This window comes from Brachyistius frenatus, unplaced genomic scaffold, assembly GCF_029030835.1.
Source record: "Brachyistius frenatus isolate BFR_SWC_R1_liver_20210118 unplaced genomic scaffold, ASM2903083v1 Contig_235, whole genome shotgun sequence".
Classification (NCBI taxonomy): domain Eukaryota; kingdom Metazoa; phylum Chordata; class Actinopteri; family Embiotocidae; genus Brachyistius; species Brachyistius frenatus.
Genome location: NW_027210834.1, coordinates 86,804 through 107,610, shown reverse-complemented (window position 1 = coordinate 107,610; position 20,807 = coordinate 86,804). Strand labels below are relative to the sequence as shown.

Below are 20,807 nucleotides of genomic sequence, written 5' to 3'. Positions count from 1 at the left end.
AGACATCCCAATACCTGCAGTAAAATTACAAATGCAACATCAACCAAACTCTGCAGTTTTCCATCCAGCTAGTGTTTGGCTGAAGCTGAGGTTCCTCTATTCCATTACAAGGCAATGTTAAAAGAGCAAATACATTGCATTAGATCATAGGCCAGGGCATTTTCTTCCGCTTAGTAATACAGTTCACATGCAGCATGCGTCCAGTTTTTGGAATAAAAGTGATTAAAAACAGCCCATAATGGATAATATCCAAAACCCCAGCAATGAACCAAGACCAACCCAAACAAACGTACAAGAGGAGAAACAATGTGAAAACCACATGCAAGGCAAAGAGGAAGAGATGGGAATAGCTGGCAAACAGATCCACTGACAGATAAACAGACAGAGAACAAACAGTGTAACTGTCAACAAACAATGAGCATACAGTGCAGTTTAGTCTGTCCCAGCCCAGTGGCGGTAGGTCGGTCCGAAGCCAAACTCAGCCAATACCTTTCTTAAGAGATAAAGCATCAGGCAGCATGGTCACTGTAACCATATGGTCCATTTCCATTCCTGAGGAGTCCTCTGTCAGAGAAGTAGAACAAGCTGCAGCATAAATTTCACACAACTATGGACACATGTCTAAACTGGCACATACACACACTGTAGACATGTACACCCACGCATCCATATAAGAAAACTCACTATGAACAAGACAGTGTCAGCATTATAATGGGAGGTTTTTGCAGTGTAGTTAGATATTTTTTGTGGGGCGCTATCTGCTGTTACAAAGAAAACAGGATCTCAAAAATTACAATGAAGTGATAATTCAATATGGTTCTTACTTAAATATATCATTATCAGTATTTGTTAAAAAAAATATATATATATATATTTGCATTGCTTAGCAAGACTTTATTGTTTGTAGATCTAAACCAAGTAAGACTTTTTCACTTCCTTCAAATGTTCACATCCAGTTATGTATAACTTCAGTGCTAATGCTTTTCTGTTTATAGTTCAAAATGCTGTCTGAACTCCATAATGGGGAAATCACAAAGCACTTGAAGTTTAAAATGCAACACAAATAACAACAAAATGATTTTTTTCTAATTATGAGAGTTCTATACTTTTTATATTTGTTTTTCTGTAGGACTGTTAGGATTTCGATGCTATTTTTTCATATTTTGGTTTATTGCAAATCTGATCCTCTTGGACTTAAACTTGGTTTAGTTTGATTATTTTAAAATTCCTCTTCATGTGTGCAGTAATAACAATAACACCACATTCTGTGTTTATGCATGTGTGTAAGTGTGTTTCAGTCCACACAACTTGTAGTGTGTTTGGACCCACAGTATTCTGACCACAGCAAGCTCCCATCCAGAGACTTACATGTGGTTCCTGTGGTCTCACATAGACATACGTACTGTACATGTACACGCGCACACTGACCAGTTATGCACACAGTTGTAGAGTTATAGGACTCTGTGGGTACAGACAGGAAGCACTTACTATTGTAAGCAGTATATTGTTTCATTCCTGTAGCACAAATCTCTACTGAGATTAAGGAGTCTACAGCGTGTTATAAATTTCAATTTGAAGACTCACCTTCTGGATAACAGTCCAAAATTCCTTCTGGCTCCAGAACCGGATACCCATATTCATCTGTTTTGGAGAAGGTTCCCGGTGGACAGGTTGGGTATGACAGTGTGGTGGTCATCTCTGTGGGCCATTCAGTGGTGGTGGGCCACTCAGTGGTGGTGGGTTCAGGTGTGGTAGTAGGAGCGGTGGTTGTGGTGGTGGTCCTGAGGTGAGGTAGGTTCAAACCAAGAAGAGGCTTCCCTCCAACCATGAGGACCTTGTCTTTGGGGTTTATGACAGGCTGGCTATCTCTGCCATGGCCAAACAGAGCAATCCCTTCCTGGTTTACAAGGGGACTGCCCATGTGGTCTGGAGGTTGGTGAATGGGTAGAGTGAGCAGAGGAAATTTAATATTCATTACTTTTTCTCAGGCAGTTGATAAGTAAACCCCAAGTGTACCCCATTTATATAAAAACACTGAATACCCAATTAGTACAGTATCAAATTGCCATTCCTCACAAATGATTTAACAGGTTTTGGCTACAGTAATACCGTATTTATTTTAAAATGGTGACCAAATACTGAAAATTGTGACAAAAACTAGATTTTTCCAAGGTTGGTCTGTTGGTTAACTTGCACACTAACTGATGAGTGAGCAAACATTTTAAAAGATTTAATTAAGTACATTGTTTCATATAACATTTCAGCTCTATATGTTTCAATAAAAGTGACTGAGGCATATCACCAAAAATTGTACGTCCATCCTCTCCAAGCACCACTCTCTTGGGTGCGCCCTGGGAGTCCTGAAGGACTCGCCCATCCTGGTTCATAAGAACCCCCCTCTCCAAATCTACCACCTGAAGAGACAAATATATATATATAAAAAAAAATCTAAGTAGAAGTATAACTAAAATGAGAACTATTGTCTTATCCTGACTGAGAATTAGTCATACTCCTATTCATGACTTTTTCCTGTAAATATACTCATTTGTTTGGATTACCCATTTGGATCCATCCGGTCCAGTGATAAACCTCTGACCAGTAGCCTTGCCTGTTCCATGAGAGGATGACGACTTTTCATCATTTGCTGCTGTCCAATTGGGTCGTCCATTTTTACCTGACAATTACAGGAGTGAACTCGAGTCATTGTGTTACAAAATTATTCAACGATCACAGTATCAGAAGTCATCTAATATTCAAACAACTTTTTGCTCAAGGAGGTCCTTGCACCTTTTGAAAAAAACAGTAGCTGGTAGCAACATATTAATCACATGCACATACCAATTGAGTTTACCATTTCCATTGCCGGGTTTGAGTCCTCCTCCATTGTTTGGTTTCCCTCTAATGATAGGATAGCGAGACCTACCCCCATGGACTCTCGATGAGGATGAAGGCAAAGACGATGATGATGATGATGATGTGGACTGGGAGTTGCCTTCAATCAATCCCCCTGTCTTAGTCACAGTAGTGCCACTGCCAACGTCACGATCTGATGTCAACACTGGCTGCGGCACTTTTGAGGGAGAAAAAGAATCAGATGATGATGAGGAGGAATCAGACGAAGAACCCAGCTTGGAGTTCTGTGCTGGCTGTGATCTGATGGGAAGCCTGGAACCACCAAACTGTCTGTTAGCTAGAAGAGGAGAGCGCCCCCTCCCACTGACCCCTACACCGGGACGACGATGAGTTGGAGCAACTCCAGAGGAAGTGCCAGGTCTGGTCCTGGGTGAGGCTTCCCTTGTACCCACACTCTCATTGTCTTCTGCATTTCTGTGGGGGTCAACTGAGGTAATAGTTGGATTCTTCTGGGCTGCTGTGGGGTCTGCAAATTTATCATTTTTCCCACTGATTTCACCACTCTTCTCATCAAGATAATCCGTATTACGATCATTACTATTGTCATGCGAGGTACCTCTCTGGATGGGCTCACTGGAGTCTCTGCGTCCACTTGAGGAATGATGGGAATTAGAATTCGTGGATGTTGAAGAGGAAGATGATGAAGACAACGAGATAGTTGGGTTTCTATTCTCACTAGATGCTGTATTTTGATTGGTCAAAGAGGGCTTAACTGAACTCACTCCAACCCCATTCTTTAGTGAGTCATGAGTGGAAGGAGTCCTCAGACTTTCACTGCTCTCCTGTATTAAAGACACTCCTGCAGAACCCGTAGCCCCGGAGACCCTTGTGGGTGTCCCCCTCAAAATTGGTCGGCCAGCCCCTACAGAGGATGACACCCTGGTCAAGGGAGTCCTACCATCCTGCCTGGGAGATGATGCCCTTGTGCCTGAACCAAATCGGCCTGGGTAACGATTAGCTAGCCAAGGAAATCTTTCAGCAAACGAAGTGCTAATTCTGGTACGAGAAACAACGGGTTTTTCATTAGTGTTTTCATCCTTTCCTTCGACCTCCCTTTTCTCCGCCTCTGTGGGTTGCGTCCTAGAGCTTGAAGCAGAGTCCTCCACTTTTGGGACTTCATCATCTGTGTTTTTGTCATTAGTGTCATCAGTTCCCTCCCTGTATGATGAGTCTCGCTCTCTTGATGTGTGTGGACTCCGTGAATTGTGTGCATCATGTGAAGTTGCAGATCCATGAGAACCTCTTTTTGACATTGATTGGGACAAACCTGATGTGTCTGCAGCAGAAGGGTGGTTTGCGCTGCTCTGTGAAGTGGATGGATTGGTGCCTTGAGAAGTCCTAGAGCCATGAGACCTAGACTCTGATGTGGACTGTGATTTGTCAAAATTATATGAATCTGAGGTTGCCTGGCTGTTGGAAGTGATCCCTAAAGTTGACCTTGAAGATGTTGGATTGAAAGTATGTGACTTATCGTGGTTCTGAGTCCTGTCTGGCAAAGTGGACTGTGATGCTGCTGAACCTCGAGTGTTTGATGTTACTTGGTTCTGAGTTCTGCTGGGAGAATTTGACTGTGATGTGATGGCAGGTTTGTAACCATTTGCCATTCGAGTCGAATTCCCTCTAAACAAAATTCCAGGGTTTCGGCGGCCATTACCATATCTAGAACCAAAACCCAAACTGCTAGTGCGCCCTGTGGAAGCAGAACCTACAGATTTTGAGTCTGTCTGCTGTGAATCGGTTTCTTTTACAACTGTCGTGGAAGGGTGTGCATGTGCTACGCTGGGCTTATTGTAGATGTTTTTGGTCTCCAGATATGTGGAAGCTATATAGTCCTTTCTACTGGCTGCCGACTCTTGACTACGTGAAGAAGAGGAGGATGAAGAGGAAGTAGAAGGAAAAGAAGATGAGGAGGTATCCAAAGAAGAGGAGGAAAGGGAGGTAGAAGCAGATGAGGAAGATGAAGAAGAAGAAGAACCAGTGGATGAGGAGGAGGAAGTAGCCTTTGATCCAGTTTTTTTATGGATCCTGATCTTAATTGGCTTTCTGTTTGGTGTATTAGGGCGAACAGGCACAGGGTTAGTAGGGGAGGGCGTCAAAACTTTAAGACGGGGGGGTTCTGTAGTCTGGGGCACTTCGTTATATTCCACTTTGTCCTCAGATTCAGGGGAAACCTCGTTGTCTGGTTCTTTTGTCTCTGGCACAACCTCCATTATTGTTGTCTCTTCTACTGGAGGTGATGTTGTGGGTATTTTTTCTTCCTCTTCTCTGTCTGGAGTTCTTCCTCTGGTTGAGCCTCGGTTCACTGTATTCCTGACTGAGCCCCTGACAGAGGAGAAGATGCTGTGAAAGGAGCGTGTCTGGGAAAGTGGACGTAGCCGTCGGTTGACAGGCGCAGCAGGACGTGGCCGTGGGGGAGTGGTTGGTTCTTCTGGCACCTCTGTTGACTGGAGGTTGGATTCATCATGGGCAGTATCCTGTTTGGAAGGAATGTGGCTTGTCCTGTGGCTGTCCTTGGTTTTTGAAAGTGATGAGGCAGCACTGCTGGCTGGCAGGAGAAAGAAGTCATCATTAGATTTAGTTTGTGTGATTTTTTTTTTTTTAAGATCACATTCACAGTTACTGTATAAGATCGAATGTGCTTACATCCTGGCATGGCAACACTGAAGACCTTGCTCTGTGGTCCCATTCCTCTTCTGTTGGTGGCTCTAATCTTGAAAATGTAACGGTCTCCAGGTGTGAGGCCATCGATGGTGGCTGTGGTGGTGCCACTGCGGTGTGACACGCTTTGCACTCCAAATGGTTTCATAGCCGGGGCGTAAGACAAGATGTACTCTGTGTGAAGGTAGAGCATGAACAAGTGGTGTGAAGAGGTGGTGAGAACCTTCAGGGAAAAATGTCAACTAGTGCCTTTTGAAAATCTGAATTCAAGAAATGTCCACAGTACAAGGAATTTTTGCCCTTTTTCCTATTAAGCCTCTCATAACATTGGGTATGTGTTTTCAAGATTTAAAGCATCTATCCATTTATAACATTTAGGAGCATTACCCTAGCTTAGAGAACTAATGTTGGGGGCGCTATAATAGCAGGGCAATGCCTTCCTTTTACAAATAAAACTGTTATATATTGATTTAAAATAAAATATATTTATTTAGGTTAGATTTAAATTCTCCTGGCCTGACCTCTTATTCTTCCATTGGGTTCTTCAGGTGGATCCCATGTTGCTATGACAGCAGTTCCTTTTCCTCGTAGGGGCTTGACCTCAAAGTTTTCAGGTGGCCCAGATGGTGCTAGCAAGAGAGGAGAGTACAAGTGAATGGAAATACAGGGGGGAGAAGGAGCAGCAGGAAAGAAACCACAGGCAGTATAAAGTAAGAAGGGTGAGGAAATTGCAGCTTAAATCGTATAAAAATAGAAAGAACATTTGTGCCAGGACACTTCAACTGAAGAAAATACTGCTGCCACACATCAGGAACTGCCTCTTGAGATCATGTATGAAGCTGCAGATGGAGATCTGAACTGTGAGCCAGGCAGTAAACGCTGACATCCCAATGATCCACAGCTCAGGAGCTGCTATGACATTGTATAAAAACTGCAATCATGACAGAGCTACAGCCAAAGTTAGAGTCATATATCAAATGGAAGTAATAGGCGATGAATGTGATGAGGTGTGGTATGAGGAAATAAGTAGAAAAGAGCTGACAGACAGAGTTCACGCAAGAATGAATTCTTTTCTTTATAATCTAAGGAAAATTCAGGGCTTTAGCTCTCTATACGTCTTCACAACTTCACTTACAATCACTATCCCTCAGCTGTATCACATATGACAAAAATAATTTATAAGCATTTCTCAGCATGCAGTGGCAGCACGTACCTGACTCGGGAGTCCTCTGAAAGACTGATACACTCCACTTGCCATGATTTTCTCCCTGAGAGATCCTGACAGAGAACTCATACATGCCGTCAGCAGACAGGGTGTCTATCATCATCCTCCTCTGGGTGCTGTCTTTATACTCCCAGCGTGCAGACTCACCCTTCTCCCTGTACCTAACTGTGTATGATCTGAGTTAGGAGTAAATCAAATGTATATGGTTAGTGTTCTGTTTTAATAATTCTCTCTTTGTCTTGAATTCTTTCTCTTTCTGTCTTTTCAACAGATATAAGGTTGAATAGAGCCCACCTGGATGCCTCAGGGGCAATTTTCCCCATCTCAACAGCAGGGTCAACCCAGGAGATAAGGACTGACTTAGCAGACATGACCCTGACACTGATGTCCCGGGCCTCATATTCAGGTGGTTCTGGACAACACACACACAAATAAACACAAAGACATACAGACAAAAAGCTCTAAACTCCAAACTATTATTAAAATCACTTCTGCGATCGATAAATTTGATCATAAGTCAGCTTCAGAATTTTGACTCGCCGTTTACAGCTTATAAGAATGTTGATTACTATTTTGTGATATTTACAATATTTAATATAATAAAATATAAATATAATTTACAATTTACAAGGAAGTAGAGATACATGTGATTATCTTTAGAACTTTGGGGTACCTGGTGTATTTGTTTTGGCTGCAGCTGCTCTGCTGGCGGGTGCGCTCTGGCCCTGGGCCTTCTGTGCCTGCAGTGACACCACATGAACGGACTCAGATGCTATGAATAGAAAGGGATACCAGGCACGGCCAGAGTTTACACTATGGACACTAAAGACAGTACAAACAAAATCTGTCCACTTAAATTATCGTAAAAAGTGTATATAGAAAATAGGAACAAAATGGCATCTAGATGTCATCCATTGCTAATTTGCTCACAGCAATCACACCACAGTAAAACAGCTAAATCAGTGTATATGTCATTGCAGCTACTTAGTCTAGAGTCTAGATGTGCTTCTAATGCTATCTACACATTTTGATCTTGTTTACAGCACTATTTCAGCATCACATTTAGCTAAAACCTAAAGCCCATTTAACCTGGTGATTAGGAGTATAAGATGTGGGTCCTCTTACTTAGTTTCGGTGTATGTCGGTTTCTCTGGTCAGACTGAGGCTTGGTATGGTGTTGGCGTCTCCTTTCCAGCAGGGGGGTTCCTGCTAAGGCTCTCTCAGGCTGCCTGGGACCGGAGGAGGACTGTGGTGCCCTCCTGTGTGTCCTGGCATTAGACACGCCGGATGGCCGTGCCGTTCTGTCCACTCTGGTTGCTCGCTGTACAGAGGAGTGATTTCTGGCAGCAGGTTGTGAAGACCTGATTGGACCTGTTGGTGGACGATAATGAAGGGCAAAAGTCTGCGAGTGCACTGGAGTTCATTTAAACCCTTCTGACCCCATCGTTCATTTATAATGTATGCTCTGTGCTCGGGTTGCCTTTGGGGCCTTGTTGAAACTCTAACTGCTTTGAATAATGATTGGACGTAACTATTCCAAACAAGACATCTGCAAATTGATAGATACATAATCACATGTCACGTTCCTCCAACAGCAACTGTAAACATGGCCAGTCCCCCGTCATCTGCTCCGACGTCTGGTGTACGGCTTCCCACTTTAATTAAACACTAGTAGTCACACCAGCTTGGACAATGTCTCAGACTTTGACTCAGACTGCCAGACAATCCCCCTCATCTGGCTACAGTGTTGAGCGATTGCACTGCCAATAAAAAAATAAATTAAAAAAATCTTCTTTTCCTCCCACTCTTTTGTCTTCTCTCTCCTTTATCCGTTTCTCATAATCACTGTCAGATGAGAAGGCTCTACCCTGTTTCCCATCAGGACAGCTGCATGCACAGCTGCTAGGTCAGCTGATCTAACAAGGTGAATTTGAATAAACCCAAACAGGTTAAAAGGTTTAAACAATAGTCTTTATATAGAGTTTCCTCTCCCCATGAACAGGTAGGGTGGTCAAACTGAGAATAGTTGTCTATGAGACCCCCACATCCAAAAAGGTCTTCTTTAGTTTTGGCTTAACAAAGGAGTGAGAGTTTTAGGGGTGATGGTGCAAACAGGATGTGATGAGGATTCTACTGCATAATATAAAGGCTACCACAAATACAAAGGGTGGTTCCTTTTAATTCTTCTTATACTTGTATTTCAAAATCTGCACCTCCCGTGTGTCCAGCACAGCAGAATGAACTTCTTCCCTTTGGATCTGGAGAGTATTGACTGTTTGTTTGGTATAAGGCACCAACTCTGTCTACTAATCTTGCTTTCCTCTCACCTTTTTCCATTTATGGAACTGTGTAGTGAAAATAGGGATTTACAGTGTCACATTAGTTGTGTGTGTGGCTCAAGTCACATATCTAATGTTGACAGCGTATGGTGATTTTATTTTTGGGTTTGTCCTTCCCTCTAGATTGTTGTTGATTTGTATTGATAAGAAAATGGCCTAAGAAGTTAACTTAATGTAAAACATGCACTCGTGTGGTAATAGCTGAAAGCACAGGCACAATATATAAATATATAGTGCAATACAATAATGACTAAGTTTATCCTTTTGAGTATCATGCTCAGACGCCTCATGGTTAAAGCGCATATTGCCTAATTACAATATCCATCTTTTCACTTCATTTTCTGGCACAATTAAGGCACAATGACAAAACTAATTAATGAAAGTGTCTTATTCTTACTGTAACTTTTGTATCTGTTTCCCTTTGCTGGAACTGTTACCCATAACAATTATATGGCAACTAGCCAGGTGACTCTGTGAATTCAGTCTCCCTGACCCTGATACATGCCTATTTGACTGTATCTCGTGGTACTATAACTTAAAACAGAAAAAGCCCCATTTGGTTTTAATCCGTCAACTTCTCCTTTCTCATTCTTCTTCCTGAATTTCTCTCTCTGGAAAACTGTCACTGTGCATAGTTTGGCCCAGGTCACAATGCCGCGGACCACTAAACCATTGACTCCAGTTCTCTAATGCCAGATCCCTTCTGTCTTTTCCTGGAAGCCCGATGGTCTGAGGATCTACGTCGCTGGCCTGCAGACAGATAGACATACCTCTGCTTAAGCGGAGAGACCCACTTTAGTGCATTCAGGCTGAGATGCCAAAGAATGTCATTGTGTGCTTTAATGCCTCTCACAAACTAGCTGAAGGCAGTATGTTTTTTTACTTGACATTTTAAAAACAAAAACAAGTCCAAACTTTGCAAATATTGGTTGGTTTGGGTCTCATGGTCGAGCACATTGTTCCCTTTACCTGCAATTTCATTTCTATAAACAATTCTCAGTGGCAGATTTTCCCTGCACCCAAAGATAACCAATTCAGCCTCAATTGGCAAGTTAGCTAACAGAAAGAACCAACCCCAATCTAAATACACAACACTAATGCCAATGTATTGAGCTTCATTCATTCATTGGCTTACCAGGCTGTTGGCTATTGGCTACATATAGAATAACTTAAAGGACTTAAATGTTAAGTGGGCCAATTAGCACTCACATCAGATGACAATTGTCAACTAGCAGCAAGTGTGCCAGCTATCTGTATGTTGTAACATAAAACAGCAAAGAGACAGCCCCATCTATTAGTTTGCCAGGCTATCGACTTTAGGTCAATACCTTGAAATGGGCCAATGGATAGGAACTACATTACTTTAGCTGGCTACCATTTTCCAGGTTGGTAGCAAGTGAGCTAACAAGGGTTTATACGTTGTTTTTTTTTTTGCCCCTTCCTTTCACTTTAGTTTAATGATACTTTGCCAGAAACCCAGTGGTTGTTTGGCTCTTTTCACCAAAGTGTAACTCAACAAATATGATTAGCTATGTCTCCAGAGCAGCTCTGCCTCAAACAAATAAAACTGAAACTCCAGAGCAGCATGGTGGTTCAGTGGTTAGCACTGTCGTCTCACAGCAAGGTCCTGGGTTCAGTTACTGGTCCTGATCCTTTCAGTGGGGAATTTAAATGAGTTTTCTCCATGTTCCCTCCCACAGTGCAAAGACATGCCAAGTTAAATGGTTTGGAGAGACTGAATTGTCCATAGCAACAGAATAGATCTATTTGTGATAGACTAGTGAGTGTTTACATGACATATTGTACAACGTATTGAAGTATGTATGAAAATAAAGATTTGAAATGAGCAAACAAACAAAAAATCAGCACTTTGAGAATTTGATAACAGCAAAATTGAGCATTTTTGCTAAATACATATTTTTTATTTGATTGTCAAAATGTATGGCAAGTTTTTTTTTTATCACTTACTAATCAATTATTTGACTGTACATTCATAAAGTGCACTTAAATCACTTCGATTGACAATCTGGCAAGGTACAAGCAAACCATCTGTCTGCAACTAATTTCCTGTCGTTTCACAGCCTATTGAGAACACTGACAGGCAAATATTTGATAATTAATGTGGTGTACAACGTTAAAGGCAACACACTTTGAAATAGATGTCAAATTTGGATCACCCACAAGAAAAACATACCTAGCTGCATAGATGGGAATCTATGAGTCAGAGACAAGTGAGTGTTTTTCCCTACTGATCCCGTAGAGACAGAAAAAGTGAGGTAATGAAGGAAAAGGAGACTGTCGCCCCAAGACAGAGCTGTAAATCATCGTCACATTAGATCTGAGGGTTCCTTTAACATCCACCATGTCAGCAGATAAACTGCTTTTAAAAGGATAATTTCACACACACTGTATGGCAGTTAACTGAGAGGCAAAGCTCCCAGGTGATGTTGGTAATGATGCCTTGAGATCAGGTTTACCTGCTGATGAGTTGCTGACAGGTGCACCGCCCAACACAGCAAAGCCGTCCAGGTTAACCCATTCAGGGTCTAAAAAAAACACAAGATATCTGGATAAATGATGATGTCTTTGACAACGAGTAACTTAGTCGTCACTTTTACACAGATTTCCCAAATAATATCTGTATTTATTTGTTTTCTTTTTTTTGGAGCATGTCAACTTTGACATGTGTATTATTTGCTTTTTCCCACTTATCAGAGAGAAGTAGGATCTGCTCCTCAATCTCCTCTTTTCATTTACTCTCCATTTCTCACTCCTTGTTGCTCACAATAGGTCAATTCTTTGTCTTTGTTGCTCTAACAACGCCTGGCCAGACAAATTAATGAAGTGGAAGCAAACAGTATGGTGTTATTTATGACGACTGATGCAGCTCTCATGCTGCTGAGGGAACAGCACACGATCTGCAAGGAATTTCTGGAAAGGCAACACTGAGACTCAGCTCGGTTGCCAGAAGTTTATGGCAAACTGCACCGGAGCTGGAGAGACCGCAAGGGCCACCACAATGTGCACTGGGCAGCGCACACAAACACAAACTCACATGCACGTATACATGCTTTTTTTTTTTTTTTTTTTTTTAACACACTGAGACATAATACAACACAATGCATGACTTCATCACTTGGCACCACCCTGTCCTCGACCACAAACACTACCAGACACACACACACACACACACACACACACACACACACACACACACACACACACACACACACACACACACACACACACACACACACACACACACACACACACACACACACTACAAGTGGCCACAACACAGAGGATTGGGTTATAGCTGCAGGGCTGGGTTCGGAAAAGGGTTGGCTGCAGACTTTGAGCCGCTGATGAAGTATGGCTTTGAGGTGCCAAGGACAGAGGGAAATGGAATAATGATAAAAGCAGACTAGACTGTGTCAACACTGCAAGCTTTATGTGCATAGAGACATAAGGACCTGTCTTATGTTTTACAAGGCGGAATTAGGAATTACCAGAGAAGCTGTTAAGACCTAAAAATAATGTCCTCCTCTAAAGCTTAAAATAACCACTGTCTGCTTAGCAGGGGGGATGTCCTGGTTATGCACCCCACCACCCCCATAGCTGCTCTTACTTTCTTTCTGGTAAAGTTTGATGACAGCACATCCATTCATGAACTAATCCACCCATATAAATTAATCACACACATGCATGTACATACACTGCACATCTTTGTGCATCCACTTCGTGCACAGCTTTGCTCATCCCCCTCCTCATTCTTGGCCTTGAGAAAGTGCAGAGCTCTGAGATTTGAAAGCTCACACCATAGTCCAAGCCAAACCTTAGTTTCATGCTCAATGTCCATTTATTTTCCTCTGAATTACTTTTTTTCTAGCAGTGCTACCAGCACTCACGTTCCCATTAGCTCCCATTAGGCTTGCCAGGGTCACTTAAACATGGTCAGATTCATAACCACCTAATCCTAACATCACACATTCTCATCCAGCTCTCACCCTCTTTTCTGAACTTTTTCTTTGTTTCTGTCTTACCTACATCCTCCAGTAGGTGAGAGCGACTGTCCTTGCTCACTTTAGGGAAGCGGTGAGACCTCGGGGGTTTGTTGGAGCTGATGATGAAGCGGTCCACAGGTCTTCCATCCAGATGGATCGAAGGTTCCCAGCCCTCCCTCAGGCCCTTTTCCACAGATGTTTGTTTCCCACTTTGTGGCCGGAGGGGTTTCTCTGCTGCAAAACAAATGATGTCAGGATAAATCTGGCATGTACGTTTATTTAAACAGAGTTAATTTTGCACGGTCCCTTACACTAAGTGTGAAGACTTGTTGGTCTTACAATATGTGACAGAAAAGGTATAACCTCTGTAAGATGGTATTATGCCTCTACTTTAGTGCCACAGAGACAGTTTCCTTTGTATTTATTGTTCTTGTCACTTAAAAAAACTCCTAATGAAACGTAAACTTATGTTGGTGGCCCTACAAGTGAATTCTATGGTTAAATAAATAAATTTGTATTTGGTTGGATGCTAAAGGCTTAGGATAATAAGCAATCTTCATTCTCCCAACTGACTGGATTCACCAGAACGAAAACGTTATGTTTTGGACAGCAAATGCATCTTTGAACCAACATAGGAATGTGAGTTCAGCTTGTGTAAAAGAAAAAGCTACTAAAATGCCTCAGAAAAGACTACGTGAATACGTGAGAAATAATAAACAAGCACTGCCTTGATTCGTCATGCACAAAATCTAAGTTTCATGCGTGATAGCTTACATGGATGCTGAAAACTCAGCTGAGTCAACAAATAAAGGGACACTCATTAAAAGTATGAAGCAAAAGAACAAAATGGAGAAATGGTTCTTGTTGTTTTCAGTCCTCTTGTAAAACATACATAAAACCCTTAATCATTGTACTGTATATATCCATTTCATGGTTGGCTCTGTTTTAAGTTAATTATCAGGAGGCTATTGGGTAACAATTATTTACACAAATATATGAAAACAAAAACCACCTGTACACTGCTCTGTCAAATGTTTATTCTACATGACAATATTCTAAACACACATGCTCTGAAATTATTCATATCACATTATACTTTTGATAGAGACAGAAGAAAATAACACTCTTCATGCCAAATGTTTGGCAATATCTGAAATCTAATAACTGTTGCACCTGTAAAAATTTACTTTTTGGTCCCATGGTGGGCAGCACGTTACTGAAAATTATCATCTTGTTTGAGTTTATAAGTAAGTGTACAAGCAAAACGTTTCCTATTTACTCATTCGCATACGTTAGTGTTACAGCCAGCAGTCTGTGTGTGCGCGCGCGCGTGTGTGTGTGTGTGTGTGTGTGTGTGTGTGTGTGTGTGTGTGTGTGTGTGTGTGTGTGTGTGTGTGTGTGTGTGTGTGTGTGTGTGTGTGTGTGTGTGTTGTGTGTGTGTGTGTGTCTGTGTGTCTGTGTTTGTATGCTTTGTCTCCCCAGGTAACGCCTCCTCTCTTTTGGGTAATTTGACACACATGATTCCCACCAGGAGGCAAAGTATAAAAACCTGGAACAGCATGTGACGGGTGCCAATGGGCATTTCAGCAGCATTGTTACTGTTTATGTTGAATAAACTTGTAAAATTCCGTTTGAACATTTGGTTCACTGTTCCTCTTTGGATTTTCCTAGGTTTATTTTTTTCCCCTCATCTCCTGGACCCACTTTGGACATAACAATAACTAATGTTTTTGTCCACCTGATGAACGTAAGTCCACTATTTCATCTCTGGTCTGGTCTCCAACTTTTCCTTTGGGAAATCCTGGCTCTAAATTTTCCACTATGTTCACAAGCTATTTTGATCTGTCTGCTGTTTGATCCAGGGCAGGTGGCATACATTGAGGTTTTGGATTGGAATCAGTTGCTGCTGATGGAACCTACGCTGATGAGAGCACTGAGCATGAACCAAACCAGCAAAGTTGCCTGACAGACGCTCGACTACTACAAAGCGGTGAGGGGAACTGCAGAGTCTGGTGATATTCTCTTCTCAAAGATGTGCAGTCATTTAATACACTGTTTGTAGCTTTAAATCAAGCTCAAATGGTTGGAAACATTAGTTAAACAGAGAGGTTATGTGGTACTTGAACAAAAGTAGTGCAATGTTTATTAGCATTCTCGTCATTTATTGCTGTCATAATTGTCAGTACTGTCAGCAGCTGGTCCTCTTGAGTGTCTGTGCTCCCCAAAGGTTTACAGGAGCACTTTGGGTTTCACTTAGTCCCAAATTTACTTCTTCATTGTTGCTGCCTTCAGGTGTGCTCCCAGCTAGATCTGCACTTTCACTTTGAACATTTAGAAATAATTGCTACTCAGTCCTCCTGAGGCCTAGTTTACAGATGGTCACAGCTTTCAGTGTTGTCTCGGCCGAACTAGGAGTTTAGTATGTGCTGAAAGATTGTCTCATCATTGCTTGTGCTGACTGTAGATAGCACCACTCTAGCTGTAAGTTCTGAGATGTTGACTCATGTCACACTGTGCAAGGGTGCATAAAGAAGTATGGGAGTGTTTTCCCAGTTAAAAAACAAAACACTGTCTCCTCATTATTTCCTCATTAATGTAGGCTTACAGTGCAATTACTTTTATCAGCTGTCTATGGCAGTCTCCACTGACAGTAATCTGGACACACTTCAATCACTTGCACACTGTTTCCAATAAGGCCTTGTATTACGTAGGAAGGGATCTGCTCCTCAGCCCAGACATCACTGTGATTTGGCCTCTTTGAAAATTTATGATCCAAGGGCAAACCAGATATTTTTGATTAAGTCAAGACTCCTTCAAGCACAGCAGATGCATGATTTCCATCCAAGAATAAACAGTTTGGGAAGCAGTTAAGCAACTGAGTGGTTGTAACATCACAATCTTACAAAGGGAGACTTGGTGTCAGGGCGTTGCCATGGGAGACCAGAACAATAATATAACATTTTCTATTCTGTGTTTGTGAATGTGAAATGGAAAGACAGACAGACAGACAAGACAGACAGACAAGACAGACAGACAGACAGACAGACAGACAGACAGAGAGGGAGTATGATTGAGTTAGACAGTGGAAAAAAATAAGTATGTGAAGAATTAGGGCAGAGCCTGACAGTCATTATGTCACCACTGTTGTTTTTTTTTTTTTTTTTTTTTTGATAAATTATTTGTGTATGTAAAAGAGAGACTGACTGTATGTTGGCTGGATAGAGGATGTACAGCACACATACACACTCAAAGACTCAAACAGATGGGCAGACACGCGTGTATGTGCATGTGTAGATTAGTACAAGAAGCATATGCAGGTAAGCCCCTGGGGTAAAACTGTTCTCGAAAATACTTGTGCTCATGCACCTGCGATGTGCTCCACTTTTACAAGCGCACCTTTTCACTTCACCACAAAATCATAGACACTGACCTCCCATTCACCCCTAATGACTGACTTCACAAACTCCCATCAATAATCAGGATCAACAGTGAGTGTGTGGGAGAATTGACTCGGTACTCATCAGAAAGACTGGCCACAATATGCATTTTTGTTTCGTGAGAGATCAAATTTAGATGATACAGTACTTTCCTGTCGTGATAACAATAAAGGGAAGCACCAAGTTGTCTTTTTCATGTAACTGTAGGGATCAGTTTTAACTGACACGGAGGTTTCCACTTTGGTCTTTTAGAGATATTGTTTTGATCATTTCAGCACAAGATCAAATATATCTGTTGTGTTTGTCTGCTTGATGTTTGTTGTTAGTATATGATCCTCTTATTGCAGGGAGTTTTGATTTTATTTGCCCAGGTTTTGAAATGTTTGTATTTGGGAGTTTCTGGTGCCACTTGAATAAAATTCAATTTAACAAGCAGAAAATTTGCATTTAAAAAAATCAACGCCATCATGATTTTCCAAAAACAATGTCCCAGTTACTGTGGATAATCAACAAAACATGTCAACAGTTTTCATTGAAACCATTCTCTGTTGAAATTCTGCTCTGTGTTTCATCCCGAGTAAAAGGTCAGTACCTTTGTGCGAGCACCACAAACGAAATTCACTTCATCTTCATTGTTTTCAGGTGAAAGCAAAACGACGCATTTTAAAACTTGGGAGAAAACCTGAAAACTGTTGGCTTTAGTTATTGTGATATTTCATTAGAGTGATAAGAAATAGGACATATCTTTTTGTTACTGGGTGACCACACCCGATAAAAGAATAGTTTTGCATAGACATACAGTATCTGTCCATGAAGTTGGAGCCAGGAGGTGGTTAAGCTTAACACAAAGAATTGATATCATTTGTACAAGTACTGAAGTAACATGCCCAATTTAAAGACTCAGATGTGTTAGTTAACACATCTTGCTTCCTTCATGTCACCAAACTTTAAAGGGGCCGGTCGTTATGTCTTTATCTTTGCACAGAACAGGTTAACTGTATGCCCGTTTCCACATGGGCACGATTATAGTATCTGTTATCTCATTTAGTCTCTGCTATTTACCCCCAAAAAGTAACCCTGTTACTTTTATGGATCAAATTCTGGGTCTTTTTTTGCTACTCTGTAAGTAAATGAAACTTGTGTTTAAAAAGATCTGAGCTGCCTCTGTGAACGTGGATTCATGTAGGTGGGAGGTTGTTGTCAAATCTTGCCAGGGGCAGCAGAATTCCTCGCAGCCCTTCTGTCAGTTGAAACACCCCTCACCTCTGACATTCAGTAAATTCTCTCCAGTAATCAACTTTGTAGTAAAGCCGACATAACAGACTGAGACCGTGACCCAAGATCGTCATTGCCTTCTGACCGCAGTCAGCCACACCAACACATCAATCACCACTCTGTCAGATTAGATGCTGTCAGCCTATCATTGAGAGTTCAGCCTTATTTAACTGCAAATTGTGACTGAGAGCAAATTCTATTTAAAGCAACATCCTGAAGTGAGTGTATGTTTAGCTTGGGAGAGTTTCATACATACATAGAAGACTTTTATGACACATGACATTGACAGTCAGAAGCTGGCCAGTACAATTATCATCTGAAAACATGTTTTGTATTTTAGTGTCAGTGGTCACAAGTCGGTTTCCTTTCACCAAAACACTTTCCCAAATGACTCTATTATTCACTCCCTGGTTTATATTATATCTTCCTGCAGCACGTTTAGTATGCTGACATCTACTCTTCTGTGACAGGTGTGTTCGTAGCCCAGGTGGTACTTGTTTAAACAACTGGAACAGCGCCTAGAGATGACATCATGACATGAGACATGCCATTGCTGGCAGGTTTAACAGGCAACCAAGTTGCAGGTGGGTGGTGGTGCCGAGTCAAACTATGTCAGGTGATTAAACATAACTAATACTTTGGAAAATATTAAAATATTAGACATATGCTGCCCTTTACACTTAGTAACTCTCGAGGCGAAAAAAGTTGAATTTATAAAATTCCTGACTCTAAAAGATCTCCGTTCAATCTGATTTGTTGTTCCTTGAGAATCCCAACATATTGAGAGCAGCGAAAGCAAATTCCACCGGCCTGCGAGGACATGACTCCCTCTTTCCCATCACTCTTTGTCCCACTTACTCTCCACACACTTCCCACACTTTCCAGGAGTTGATAAACTGTGGCTGTATGGAAGAGGTTGACGTTATTTATTATCTAAATACACTATGTTTCTCCTCTCCCTATTTACACAGCTCCCGGTTTGGTGTCCAGTTGTTCCCATGCGCCCCGTTTCCTGCACTGTGGTGAGGAATTCTAGAGTGACAAGCTGATGACAAGTGAGTGGAGAAAGTTAATGAGTAACACTCTCCTCTCTCTTAACAACTACTGTCAAAATACCCGAGAGGAAGGCATTTAACTCCAAACTGCTCCAGTGTGCTGCTTAGTGTCCCGCAGCAGTGAACTGTGATTGTACTAAGTGGCTCCCAGGTGTGAATGTATGGAAGTGAATGAATGTGCATGCTCTTCTGAAAAGGCTTCCTAAACAATGGAAAATAAAATGACTCGCTGACAAAACCACAACAAATAGCAGCTGACTATGTCCAGAGAGAGCAATGATCTCATGCACTAAGTGCTTACAGTTGAGAAGGAAACGTATAGAAATGTACAGACCAACTGGCAGTGGAGTAAGAGAATTTGAGGAGGAGGGGAAATAAAGAAAAGTCTGGCTGTGGCCTTTAAACCCAGCCGAAAGGATTAGCTTCTTCCTCTCCAAAACTCCTCTGGCTTTATGGCACTTTCTTACTGTCTGAAGAATGTGGGATCCTTTCACTGAACATTTATTTTACAAACAGCACGTAAGAAACTTTAAAAACATATGTGGCTTTGCGGTTTGCAGCCTCTGCGTTGTTAAAAAAAATGTGCTGCACATTTGATAAATCATTGTACTGACATGGAGTATTTCCTGGTGAAGTGCTGTCAGTCTTTGCATCACCAAAACTCTCCATAGTCTCATGGGTTAAAAGCATTTTGCTTCAGTTTGCTGTCAGACATATTCCACCCATTCCCAACTAATAGCTGAAGGATGATGTGACATTTGAAATGAAGCACTTTATCAACTTTTTGCAAAGGAAGTATGACAGACAGAAAACTTGAGCTCCTTTTACTTCTTCAGCCATCAAAGTGATATTTAGAGGCAGGTCATGTGTCATCAGCAACTTCAGCCAGATTAGTCAACAATTTGGCACAAAAACACTCAGAACAATCGTTTTCTTTTTTCACAATATTTCATGCTGGAGCCAGAAATTTGTCATCATCTTCTAACCATTGTATGAGAGTCACTTAAGGATGTATGAAGTAAGGACTTGTTCCCTCACTGCTCAGCCTTGCATCATATTTTCCCCCATAAAGTAACAACAATAAAAACACTGTGAAAGTTCAAATTTTCTGTATTTGTTCTCACTTAAACCACTCTTTCACATCTGCCAACAAATTACACTACACACTCTAAATCAAATATTCTAATAAACTTTAAATAGCAGCAGTTTATATATATTGTTTTAAACAACTTGTAGGCTGTGGACATTTTTAAGAAGCAGATATCCACATTAAATCACACATTTTAGGGTTTATTTTTCTTTTACAAATAACAAATTTGAGATTTGAAGCCCCAGTTATTTCTTTTAAATGTATTATAAATGCACAAACTGCAGCAATACAGTCTACTATATACAAGTAAGCTCTTTCTGTAACTAAATGTGATCTGAACCACAAAATGAGGAAACGGCCACACTGCCTCAATAATCAGACACAAGTGCTATCAAACTAGTGAACACACTAGTGCAAAACTTACACCTGCTTTGAAATAAGCGAATAAATATTTTACCTGTCCATCCGCATCCTGGTGCGCAAAACGTAACGAATAGCGCCAAGAGCGTCCTGCTTGCGGCTACAGCCATGGTGAATGTGGTGCACTGCTGCTGTGGAGCGACGCACCAGCTGGATGCAGAGGGTTGGGACACACCAGCCCTCCCTCCCCTCTGCTGATGGGAATGCTGCTTTTCACCGTGAACTGTCACGTCCTTATACCGGCAAAAACTCATGAAAAGCATGTTATTTGATCGATGAATCTCCTATGTCGATTTAAAAGAAGTGATTAAGCTGTAAAATGTAATGATGTGAGCTGAAAAAAAAACCCGAGAGTGCTGTAGTTTTATAGGATCTATGAATACGTAGAAGT

General features: G+C 41.5%; 1 protein-coding gene across 2 annotated transcripts in view; it reads right to left on the bottom strand.

Moving 5' to 3' along the window:
- The window catches only part of fndc1 (fibronectin type III domain containing 1), a 35,840-nt gene extending 15,311 nt beyond the window's left edge, over nt 1-20,529 (bottom strand). The window contains exons 1-14 of one of the 2 annotated variants that reach the window (XM_069720164.1): nt 20,454-20,529; nt 13,179-13,373; nt 11,613-11,681; nt 7,922-8,167; nt 7,470-7,568; nt 7,091-7,208; nt 6,785-6,972; nt 6,093-6,200; nt 5,557-5,745; nt 2,852-5,458; nt 2,559-2,674; nt 2,303-2,414; nt 1,585-1,926; nt 490-564 (exon numbers count right to left, since the gene is read on the bottom strand). In XM_069720164.1, the coding sequence (XP_069576265.1) occupies nt 490-564; nt 1,585-1,926; nt 2,303-2,414; nt 2,559-2,674; nt 2,852-5,458; nt 5,557-5,745; nt 6,093-6,200; nt 6,785-6,972; nt 7,091-7,208; nt 7,470-7,568; nt 7,922-8,167; nt 11,613-11,681; nt 13,179-13,373; nt 20,454-20,526 (4,537 nt within the window). In that variant the 5' untranslated portion in view covers nt 20,527-20,529. The remainder of the gene's footprint in view (nt 1-489; nt 565-1,584; nt 1,927-2,302; nt 2,415-2,558; nt 2,675-2,851; nt 5,459-5,556; nt 5,746-6,092; nt 6,201-6,784; nt 6,973-7,090; nt 7,209-7,469; nt 7,569-7,921; nt 8,168-11,612; nt 11,682-13,178; nt 13,374-20,453) is intronic. The other variant, XM_069720165.1, reaches the window with a different exon arrangement.
- Nucleotides 20,530-20,807: the final 278 nt, after the last annotated feature.